Source organism: Mizuhopecten yessoensis, unplaced genomic scaffold (genome assembly GCF_002113885.1).
Source record: "Mizuhopecten yessoensis strain PY_sf001 unplaced genomic scaffold, ASM211388v2 scaffold6205, whole genome shotgun sequence".
NCBI classification, from domain to species: domain Eukaryota; kingdom Metazoa; phylum Mollusca; class Bivalvia; order Pectinida; family Pectinidae; genus Mizuhopecten; species Mizuhopecten yessoensis.
The window spans coordinates 205,571-218,103 of NW_018406433.1; the positions used below are offsets into that span (position 1 = coordinate 205,571).

Here is a 12,533-nt window from a genome sequence, read left to right on the forward strand (position 1 = left end):
TATAGTTTATATAGGGAAATAACACTTTTCGGTATATATTTTATCCATTTTCAGCAGAAAATTACTCAAACTTAATCAGAATCATCTTGGGTGAATGAGAGTATTACTTTGTAAAATTGGGATTCCTGCCCCATCCCCAGGGGCTAGGGCGGGGCCCCAAAGGGAACATTTACCAATATTTTCAAATTCTTATCCATTGATGACATGACAAGTATTGTATTTCACTTAGTTAACATGCTGATTTCCACATCACATCTAAACAATAAAATAAAGCTACCAGTACCTATGATATAACTCAGGTGACCGCTAAGGCCCTTGGGCCTCTTTGTTTTTATTATCATTGGATAATGAAAACACCTGCAAATATTTGCAAGAAAGAAATATGCAGATTCCTACAATTTTCATGTGGGTGTTTAGCTAATAAATTGCCTGTGAGCTTATACAAAAATGAAGATTTTATTGGCATCTAATGTCAGCTTTTTCTAAAGATTACTAAGATGCAGAGTATGGATACTTGGGCCGGTAACTTTGTGGAGTGAAGAACTATCAAAGATGTTCAATAAATGACCTTAACTCAATCTAAAGGTCATATGAGTTAACTTCAAACAATTTCTTCTGGAGAAATAAAATTGTTCCAAAAAAAAGAGTCACAAGAGTCAAACATGTTCAAATAACTTGAATGTTTTTTTCTAAAATCAATCATTTCTACAGTAATGGTGGCCTGTAGCTTGCTGGGATACAGGGCTATCATTGTAGTGTTCAAATATATAACCTTGACCTATTTTCAAGGTTATCAGTGTCAGGTATGTTAAATATTTCAAACTGCAAGGCCTACAATAATGTTATCTGATCTTTAGTTAGTTGAATAAAGTGCATTCAAGTTGATGAAATCTTTCATTGGGCACCAGTGTTGCCCCGGCAGTGGAAAATCTCACATTGGGTACCAGTGTTGCCCGGCAGAGGAAATGTCACTTTCGGTACCTGAGTGTCGCCCGAGCAGATGAAGTCTCACATGAGGCACCAGAGTTGCCTCGGCAGAGGAAATGTCACTTTCGGTACCTGAGTGTCGCCAGAACAGATGAAATTTGACTTAAGGCTCTCCAGTGTTGCCCTAGCAGAGGAAATGTCACTTTAGATACCTGAGTGTCGCCCGAACAGATGAAATCTCACATGAGGCACCAGTGTTGCTCTGGCAGAGGATTTTTTTACATTGGGCACCAGTGTTGCCCTAGCAGAGGAAATGTCACTTTCGGTACCTGAGTGTCGCCAGAACAGATGAAATTTGACGTAAGGCTCCAGTGTTGCCCTAGCAGAGGAAATGTCACTTTCAGTACCTGAGTGTCGCCAGAACAGATGAAATTTGAAGTGAGCCACCAGTGTTGTCCGGCAGAGGAAATGTCACTTTCGGTACCTGAGTGTCGCCCGAGCAGATGAAATCTCACATGAGGCACCAGTGTTGCCACAGCAGAGGAAAGTCACTTTCGGTACCTGAGTGTCGCCAGAACAGATGAAATTTTACGTGAGGCACCAGTGTTGCCCCAGCAGAGGAAATGTCACATTCAATGTAGTTTTATTTCCTTAATTCAGAATGTGTTGAGATTAGGTGGAAATTGGCTAAAGTGTCAATATGGATATTGAACATGGTGACAAGAATGACAGAGAATTCATTAACGGAATTTCATTTCTCTATTGGATTATTTGGAAATTTCCTTCCGGAGCAATCTTAGGAAGATTGACCAAAGTCAATTTAGAATCCAAATGGGTTTTGCTTGTGTGCAATAAAGGCTGGGAGTGCGTGTGTGCTAGGCACAGATTAACTGGGTACATAACAGGCTTTTAGGGACGCAGCATGCAAACCTGTGTCAACAGGTTTGTCCACGCTCAACAGTATCCAATATATGGTTAGTTTCCTAAATGTCATGTTCTTTTCATCGTAGAAGCTTTTGAGATGACAATAAGGAAAAATGTCATCTTAATTTGGCTTTCTGAAATAATAAATGATATCTAAAAAGCTTTTAGACTCTCCTGGCTGATGAAACAGGAATGCATGATGGTTGTCTTACTTTACATTTCAGGGTTGGTGTACAGTATTATATAAACTTCCGATTCTCTTAGGCAAACACCCGATCTATCTTAGGGGCATTTATGTGTTATTATCTACTATTTATTTTTAAGTACGATCAGGAAGTGGAAGTATTTGCTTAACATAGGTATACATTCTCCTAACTTAGGTCTAAAATTTGCCACACTTTAAGTAAGTATTCCCCTAACTTATTTAAGTGTGTGTTTGGTGTAAGTATTCCCCTAACATATTTAAGTGTGTGTTTGGTGGAAGTATTTGCTAAATCATTTGCCTAACTAGTATAAAAATTACCCTAATTTACTGAGGTATTTGCCTAACTTAAGTGATTTACAGTAACCATCCTAGCATTGTGTAGATCATTACTATAATGTAAACTGTATGAAGGCCTTGTATAGGAATCGGTATATAGAGATTGTTTAACTGGGTAGTACTTAAGCCCTATATATGTGAGTGTCAGTATATAGAGGTTACTTAACTGAATAGTACTTAACGCTCTGTATATGTGAGTGTCAGTATAGAGAGGTTGCTTAACTGGGTAGTACTTCAGGCTCTGTATATGTGAGTGTCAGTATAGAGAGGTTACTTAACTGGATAGTACTTAAGGCTCTTAATATGTGAATGTCAGTATAGATAGGTTACTAACTGGATAAAAAAGGCTCTGTATATGTGAGTGTCAGTATAGAGAGGTTACTTAACTGGATAGTACTTAAGGCTCTGAATATGTGAATGTCAGTATAGATAGGTTACTAACTGGATAGAAAAGGCTCTGTATATGTGGGTGTCAGTATAGAGAGGTTGCTTAACTGGGTAGTACTTCAGGCTCTTAATATGTGAATGTCAGTATAGATAGGTTACTAACTGGATAGAAAAGGCTCTGTATATGTGGGTGTCAGTATAGAGAGGTTACTTAACTGGATAGTACTTAAGGCTCTAAATATGTGAATGTCAGTATAGAGAGGTTACTAACTGTTTATTGTACTTAAGGCCTATATATGTGAGTGTAGGTATAGGAAGGGTACTTAGCTGGATAGTTTTTACACTATATATACATACATATACTGTTACATACAATGTACGTATATATACCGTTACGTATATAAGTATCGGTATAGATAGAGGATACTTGACTGGATAGTATTGAGAAACTGTATATTTACTGAAAGGATAAAGAAAAGCCAGGCAAACATTTGAAGTGATTAGTATTTGAATGTAATATACAATATATAAGCATAAAACCCCATCTTTGATAAACAAATTATCAAAATTTCATTAGATTTCGACTGATAATTCATGAGTCATTGAGGCACATTTGACAGTACCCCCTAATATTGCAAAGTGAAATCGACTGACTTGTCAGTATCTTGTATGCCCTCCTTGCATATCTGTCACAGCCCTGATTCTCTTGTGCATGGAGTTCACTAATGTGCATTTATCCTTCTCATGGGGATATTGTTCCACTCTTCCTAAAAAGGCATTTCTAAGTTGGTCGAGAGTATAGTGGGGGTATTCAAATGCCCCATACCCTCCTGTCAAGTTCGTCCCACAGATGTTGGATTGGGGACCAGTCTGGAGTCTTGACAAACTCTGGCTTCATGGGGCTGCGCATAATCATGCTTGAAAATAAGGTAATGCTGTTGCACAAATGGAACTGCAACCGAATCGAGGATTTCATCACTACGTCTTACGGTGGTTAAATTCCTGGCTAGCACAATCAACGGTGACTGTACCCTGTGACATATCCCTCCTCCGACCATAACCAAGCAACCCCGAACCTCTTGAGAACACAAGTGTCGGTGAAGTGCCCACGACATCAACCGTCCGGACAAAAAAGAGTGAACCAGGACTTATCTGTGAAAAAGACTAGTCTCCATTGTCTAATTTGAAATTGTCTAGGAGCATGTGTCGCCAACCAAGCCATATGTAGCGTTCGGCGTGCACGAGTGATAGGCAGACCAACGTAAGGATGGAGAGCTCGCAGACTTACCTTGCACAATCAGTTTCTAACAGCTTTGGGGTGAATGTGATGATCATGATTATCTATTGTTAGCTCACCTGGCCTGTCCGGCCGTCCGGCGTCTGGCGTCAATATTTTACTTCAAACAACTTCTTCTCAATAACCAAAAGGCCTATGATAATGATATTTGGCCAGAAGCAAACTGGGATGAAGGGCTACCAAGTTTGTTCAAATGAATGACCTTCATCTATTTTCAAGGTCACAAGGGTCAATTGTCTTAAAAAGTCTTTAAACAACTTCTTCTCAATGACTAAGAGACCTACGATAATGATAATTGGCCAGTAACATGCTAGGATGAAGGGCTACCAAGTTTGTTCAAATGAATTACTTTTATATATATTCAAGGTCACAGGGGTCAAGTATGTTAAAATCCTTTAAACAGCTTCTTCTCAATAACCAAAAACCCTAGGATGATGCTATTTGGCCAGTAGCATGCTGTGAAGAAGGGCTACCAAGTTTGTTCAAATGAATGACCTTGACCAACTTTGAAGGTCACAAGGGTCAAATGTCTTAAAATCTTCAAACCACTTCTTCTTAATAACCAAAATGCCCAGGGAACTGATATTGGGCCTGTAGCATGCAGGGATGAATAACCTTGACCCACTATCAAGGTCACTGGGGTCAGATGTCTTAAACTCTTCAAACCACTTCTTCTTAATAACCAAAATGCCCAGGGTACTGATATTGGGCATGTAGCATGCTGGGATGAAGAGCTTCCAAGTTTGTTAAAATGAATGACCTTCATCCATTTTCAAGGTCACAGGGGTCAATTGTCTTAAAAAGTCTTTAAACAACTTCTTCTCAATAACTAAGAGACCTACGATAATGATATTTGGCCAGTAACATGCTAGGATGAAGGGCTACCGAGTTTGTTCAAATGAATTACTTTTATATATATTCAAGGTCACAGGGGTCAAATATGTTACAAACCTTTAAACAGCTTTTTCTCAATAACCCAAAACCCTAGGATGATGCTATTTGGCCAGTAGTATGCTGTGATGAAGGGCTACCAAGTTTGTTCAAATGAATGACCTTGACCAACTTTCAAGGTCCCAGGGGTCAAATGTCTTAAAATCTTCAAACCACTTCTTCTTAATAACCAAAATGCACAGGGTACTGATATTGGGCCTGTAGCATGCAGGGATGAATGACCTTGACTCACTATCAAGATCACTGGGGTTAGATGTCTTAAAATCTTCAAACGACTTCTTCTCAATAATCAAATGGCCAACGGTACAGATATTGGGCCTGTAGCATGCTGGGATGAAGGGCTACCAAGTTTGTTCAAATGAATGACCTTGACCCACTTTCAACCTAATGTCCTTGTGCGCCATTCAAGGACACAGGCTTCATGTTTAAATCTTTTAATAGGTTCTAGTGAATAAAACACTGATATTCTGCCTGTAGCTGTATTTTAGTCCACTTTTAAGATTACAAGTGTGAGATTAATACCAGGTGAGCGTTGAAGGCCCATTGGGCCTCTTGTATAAATAGTGGTTTTAGTGGCAGTAACGTGGCAATTACGCAGGTGGGCAAGACAAATAGCCCTGTCTTGTCGTCGCATCGTTACCCAGTTGGCAACCCTTCCGGTGTCTCAGACGACGACCAAGACATTCTATGGTGGAAACATTCACATCATACTGCAAAACAACCTGTTGTTGCCTTTGACCTTTCACTAGCAATGCAATAGCCAGACCGCTCTGACCTTCCATCAGCCAATTTTTATAGCTTTAGGCCAAGCAGTAACTGTTGCATATTTTTGTTACGGTGTGTTTCTTTATCCATTCAGTATGTGAGTGTCCGTACTCAGAGGATACTTGTCTATATAGTATTTAAGGACCTGTATATGCTTGTACATGTATATGTTATGAGTGTTGGTATACAGAGGATACTTGTCTAGATAGTATTTAAGGACCTGTATATGTTGTGAGTGTTGGTATCTAGAGGATACTTGTCTAGATAGTAATTAAAGGTCTGTATATGTTGTGAGTGTTGGTATACAGAGGATACTTGTCTAGATAGTATTTAAGGACCTGTATATGCATGTATATGTTATGAGGGTTGGTATACAGAGGATACTTGTCTAGATAGTATTTAAGGGTCTGTATATGTTGTGAGTGTTGGTATACAGAAGATACTTGTCTAGATAGTATTTAAGGACCTGTATATGTTGTGAGGGTTGGTATACAGAGGATACTTGTCTAGATAGTATGTAAGGGTCTGTATATGTTGTGAGTGTTGGTATACAGAGGATACTTGTCTAGGTAGTATTTAAGGACCTGTATATGTTATGAGTGTTGGTATAAAGAGGATACTTGTCTAGATAGTATTTAAGGACCTGTATATGTTGTGAGGGTTGGTATCTAGAGGATACTTGTCTAGATAGTAATTAAGGGTCTGTATATGTTGTGAGTGTCCGTACACAGAGGATACTTGTCTAGATAGTATTTAAGAACCTGCATATGTTGTGAGTGTTGGTATCTAGAGGATACTTGTCTAGATAGTATTTAAGGGTCTGTATATGTTGTGAGTGTTGTTATACAGAGGATACTTGTTCAGATAGTATTTAAGGACCTGTATATGTTATGAGTGTTGGTATCTAGAGGATACTTGTCTAGATAGTATTTAAGGGTCTGTATATGTTGTGAGTGTCCGTACACAGAGGATACTTGTCTAGATAGTATATATTGTGAGGGTGAGTATATAGAGGATTCTTGGTCTGTGATATGATATTGAGCAGAGTTCACTGTAGAAAAGTCATGAAAATATGGATCTATTTCATGAAGTTGTATTTTACCTGTAAAGTATAAGGTTATGTTTTATAACTGAGAACACTGATGGACAGTGACCTGACAGTGTTACATCTGAAATTGGTCATTGATACATGGGACCTTCACAAACCTTGAGGTAATGAGAGAAATCAATAGATGAGTGATTTGGGGTCATGGTGTTGTTTAAGGTGAAGCGTGAGCTGGCAGAGAGGTGTGGTAGTATCTGCCTCTCTGTCATCAGCTGATCTATATTCAGTAACATATTATGTATAATTGGCCATAAAGTATATAGCCTAGTGCTATGATACCTAATGAGCTGGAGGCCTAAAGGGTATTATTACACTCTACAAAATGACCTCCGTCCCACCAGGCCAGACGCGTTTTCCAATATTCTACATAAGTGTTCTTTAATGGGTTTTGTACAACGGCCAGATGTAAAAAACAAAGGGACACACTGGTCAAAGTATAGTTAATCTACAAACCATCTTTAAGGGTGACTTAAAGAGAGTGAAAAGTAGTAAGCCTGTGTACCATCCTTAGGGCTGATTACAAGTAACTCAGGGGAGTTAGTCTGTGTACCATCCTTAGGGGTGAGTACAAGAGACTCAAGGTAGTTAGTCTGTGAACCATCCTTAAGGCTGAGTACAAGAGACTCAGGGTAGTTAGTCTGTGAACCATCCTTAAGGCTGAGTACAAGAGACTCAGGGTAGTTAGTCTGTGAACCATCCTTAAGGCTGAGTACAAGAGACTCAGGGTAGTTAGTCTGTGAACCATCCTTAAGGCTGAGTACAAGAGACTCAGGGTAGTTAGTCTGTGAACCATCCTTAAGGCTGAGTACAAGAGACTCAGGGTAGTTAGTCTGTGAACCATCCTTAAGGCTGAGTACAAGAGACTCAGGGTAGTTAGTCTGTGAACCATCCTTAAGGCTGAGTACAAGAGACTCAGGGTAGTTAGTCTGTGAACCATCCTTAAGGCTGAGTACAAGAGACTCAGGGTAGTTAGTCTGTGAACCATCCTTAAGGCTGAGTACAAGAGACTCAGGGTAGTTAGTCTGTGAACCATCCTTAAGGCTGAGTACAAGAGACTCAGGGTAGTTAGTCTGTGAACCATCCTTAAGGCTGAGTACAAGAGACTCAGGGTAGTTAGTCTGTGAACCATCCTTAAGGCTGAGTACAAGAGACTCAGGGTAGTTAGTCTGTGAACCATCCTTAAGGCTGAGTACAAGAGACTCAGGGTAGTTAGTCTGTGAACCATCCTTAAGGCTGAGTACAAGAGACTCAGGGTAGTTAGTCTGTGAACCATCCTTAAGGCTGAGTACAAGAGACTCAGGGTAGTTAGTCTGTGAACCATCCTTAAGGCTGAGTACAAGAGACTCAGGGTAGTTAGTCTGTGAACCATCCTTAAGGCTGAGTACAAGAGACTCAGGGTAGTTAGTCTGTGAACCATCCTTAAGGCTGAGTACAAGAGACTCAGGGTAGTTAGTCTGTGAACCATCCTTAAGGCTGAGTACAAGAGACTCAGGGTAGTTAGTCTGTGAACCATCCTTAAGGCTGAGTACAAGAGACTCAGGGTAGTTAGTCTGTGAACCATCCTTAAGGCTGAGTACAAGAGACTCAGGGTAGTTAGTCTGTGAACCATCCTTAAGGCTGAGTACAAGAGACTCAGGGTAGTTAGTCTGTGAACCATCCTTAAGGCTGAGTACAAGAGACTCAGGGTAGTTAGTCTGTGAACCATCCTTAAGGCTGAGTACAAGAGACTCAGGGTAGTTAGTCTGTGAACCATCCTTAAGGCTGAGTACAAGAGACTCAGGGTAGTTAGTCTGTGAACCATCCTTAAGGCTGAGTACAAGAGACTCAGGGTAGTTAGTCTGTGAACCATCCTTAAGGCTGAGTACAAGAGACTCAGGGTAGTTAGTCTGTGAACCATCCTTAAGGCTGAGTACAAGTAACTCAGGGGAGTTAGTCTGTGTACCATCCTTAGGGGTGAGTACAAGAGACTCAATGTAGTTAGTCTGTGAACCATCCTTAAGGCTGAGTACAAGAGACTCAGGGTAGTTATTCTGTGAACCATCCTTAAGGCTGAGTACAAGAGACTCAGGGTAGTTAGTCTGTGAACCATCCTTAAGGCTGAGTACAAGTAACTCAGAGGAGTTAGTCTGTGTACCATCCTTAGGGGTGAGTACAAGAGACTCAGGGTAGTTAGGTACAATTCATTTGTGAATCTATCATCAGTGCATACTAAGTGGTAAGCCTCTACACAATAAAACTGCCCTGGCAGGTGACTTGGTATACCTGACCAGATCGTGTTTACATTACATGTTAAACACAGGCAAAGTTTATAAGATCTATGTAGGATTTCTATTTAAAAGTTCTTGAATTCATTAAAAACGTGGCAGAAATTTCACAGGAATGGCTGCTATTGCCCATAGAGCACTGACTCCATGTCTACAAATAGTACATGACGGCTTTCACTGTGGTATGGTTTACTTGTTTTTAATAGGAGAAAAACAATAACATGATATAAAGTAATATATAATGTCGATGTCTATTTTCAGATCAATTTTGTGCTGTTTGTTGTAACAGTTTTTTCCTCAAAAGTTGAATCCCACAAATATCAACAGAAATGCCCGAATCGTTCCACGAATCGTTCCACGAGGAGAGTCAAGTTAAATCTAACCTTGTTGAAATGGGTGACATTTGATACCATGAACTTCTCCATTTTACTAAAGCCTGAAAATTCAGACATGCTTTTTATAAATATCTTTAAAGTGTTACATGTAACCAGCAGAGAAATAAGATGTGACTTATTCAGTGTATTGTAATATACCTGTTTAACTTGCTTGGCATACCGTATTTGACCTAATAAGTGCACCTGCCCCTATAAAAGCACTTTTTTTTCAGGGAAGGAGGATGGGTGTGCTTAATTAACATTTGTAAAAAGGTTGCTTAATTCACTGATCTACCAATTTTAAGTCTTTTGACCGAAGGACTTTGGCCCTGTGGTGTGGCAATAAGAGCAAGTGGTCTAGCTTTTCTGATTCAATGTTAGGCCAATTGTCTGTGTAAAGACCTTGAAAGATTGCACAAAAGTTTTGAGTCCAAATGAATCAAAACATGATCGTTTACTTTATCACTCACTTAATTATCCAACAAATCTGTCTATTCAAAATCTATCATGTCTGTCGCTGTCCCTCATTGTTTTTCAGTGATCATGTTGACGGTCACCTTTGTGTGAGAAAAATTCCCACAATGTTATTTTACACTGTAAAATAACCAGTAAGCATCCATTTCAAACAGGAAGATCTCGCAGATTCATGACTCACTTCCGTAGCAACAAGATAGCAACTAAAAACAAGTCTTGGAGGCAGGTTTCAACCATTTTGCACACATATCGACAAACGATTGGTTTTGGCCGATTTAATAAGTGCATCCCTCTTGTGTTTTTGTAAGCACACTGAGCTTATTAGGTCAGAGACAGTATTAATAATTGTTGCCAATGTAATACCAGGGTATTCATTCTGGAATCAAATATTTGTACATTATCAAGTTGTCAAAAGTTAGATAAGAAAAAACGATAATGCATGCAACTTCAATTGAGTTGTTAATAACCTATAAATTAAAACATTAATAAACATACATGTAAATATAACACTGAATTATTTAAAAATAATTACAGGAGGACTAATAGATATGTAAATATAGCAATAAATTGTTAAAAAATAATTACAGGAGGACTAGCTAGGCTCAAACTTGCAATCTTGGTATTACACAACAGGCTCTTTGCCTTAGCTTTTTGTGTCACCTGGAAAGCAGATACGGCATAATAACAGAGATCCCTCTGTCAGCAGGGTTGTCTGCCCAAATGGTTATAGTGGTACAACAACTCTTGAAGGAAAAAATATAACTTCCTACACCTACCTATACCAGTAGTAACAATGACCTGGTTGGATTCGATTTTGACCCTCGTCTGAAAATCAACGGTGCAATATACTTGTTTAAAACAGGACCAAGTTCACCATACTTGTTTAAAACAGGACCAAGTGCACCATACTTGTTTAAAACAGGACCAAGTGCACCATACCTCTTTAACACAGGACCAAGTTCACCAAACAACTTTAAAACAGGACCAAGTGCACCATACCAATTTAAAACAGGACCAAGTTCACCATACTTGTTTAACACAGGACCAAGTGCACCATACTTGTTTAAAACAGGACCAAGTGCACCATACCTCTTTAACACAGGACCAAGTTCACCATACAACTTTAAAACAGGACCAAGTGCACCATACCAATTTAAAACAGGACCAAGTGCACCATACCACTTTACAGTAGCCAGTCAAGAGTAAACAATAGCAAACCTAGAAGGTTCTAGTATAGAAACTGTGGGAGGCCAAATACACCAGTATCAGGTAGACTGAACAAGCAATAAACAGGTGTACAACAGAATCATCAACCATTCTTTACAATGGCAGAGAACTCTTACTAATATTGATTTGCTGTAGAAATGGTTATAAGGATTATTATTTTATGAGTGACTTTCCCTAAGGGCAATAGTTTAAATTATTAATTAACTTTCCCATCAAAGTGGCAAGGCAGCAGATAATACTATTTTTCTGGGATAAAATACAGGTATATTTTGTTTGTTAAGCTAATTTTTGTTTTATCTTTTTATCTTGCAGGAAAGCTATTTCCAAAAATGCATTGAACCATGCAGCCAATTATTTACATCCTACCCACGCTGAGCATGGGTACCGGCGGCGGGAGCTTCGGGACACTGTCGACTGGCTGGTACGTACATTGTCTTGTCTGTCCTGGCAGGAAATCACTTATTGAATTATTGACATAAGGTAATGACTTAACAACTAAAGGCTAAAGACCAATTCTTTTTTGCTTATTTCCTGTGCATTCATTGCTGGGTATACTTTGAGGGAAATTTCTATGAAAAGAAGTTTTACTTATCGAGAACCCTTAAATAAAAGTGTCATTTTATGTGCCATTGCTTAGAATGGATTTGGATTATATATTTTGCATGCTTATTTCTCAGCCAGAATTTTGTGTCATACTTCTGCCATTTTGCAGCAGTATCTCAATTTACTACATAATCTCCAACCATACAAAGTAGGATTTAAAGACATGTATATTATCATTGTAGATCACTTCATAGGAAATCTTTTTGTCTGAAAAACAGTGCTAGACATGGTCATTAAAAAGCCTTGTCGATTTCCTACTAAATTTCTGATTGGTTGAACTGGAAATGTGCTGTACCTGGTCCTACTGTATTGAACATACCTTATTCATGCAATGTACATGCAATGTACATTGTCTATATACCCTGAGAGTTATGACATAGTAAATCTATACATTGTCTATATACCCTGAGAGTCATGACATAGTAAATCTATACATTGTCTATATACCCTGAGAGTTATGACATAGTAAAACTGTACATTGTCTATATACCCTGAGAGTTATGACTTAGTAAATCTATACATTGTCTATATACCCTGAGAGTTATGACATAGTAAATCTGTACATTGTCTATATACTCCGAGAGTCATGACGTAGTAAAACTGTACATTGTCTATATACCCTGAGAGTTATGACATAGTAAATCTGTACATTGTCTATATACTCCGAGAGTCATGACATAGTAAAACTGTACAT

At 38.9% G+C, this 12,533-nt stretch overlaps 1 protein-coding gene across 3 annotated transcripts in view; it reads left to right on the forward strand.

Moving 5' to 3' along the window:
* Positions 1–11,808, forward strand: part of LOC110451796 — a 71,354-nt gene extending 59,546 nt beyond the window's left edge. The window contains exon 3 of one of the 3 annotated variants that reach the window (XR_002463104.1): positions 11,549–11,612. Coding sequence is in view for 2 of the 3 variants with exons in the window: in XM_021499977.1 (XP_021355652.1) it covers positions 11,549–11,702 (154 nt within the window). In the remaining variant the exon portion in view is untranslated. Of the gene's footprint in view, positions 1–11,548 lie in introns of all 3 variants that reach the window. The other 2 variants (XM_021499977.1, XM_021499976.1) reach the window with 2 other exon arrangements.
* The last annotated feature ends 725 nt before the right edge of the window (positions 11,809–12,533 follow it).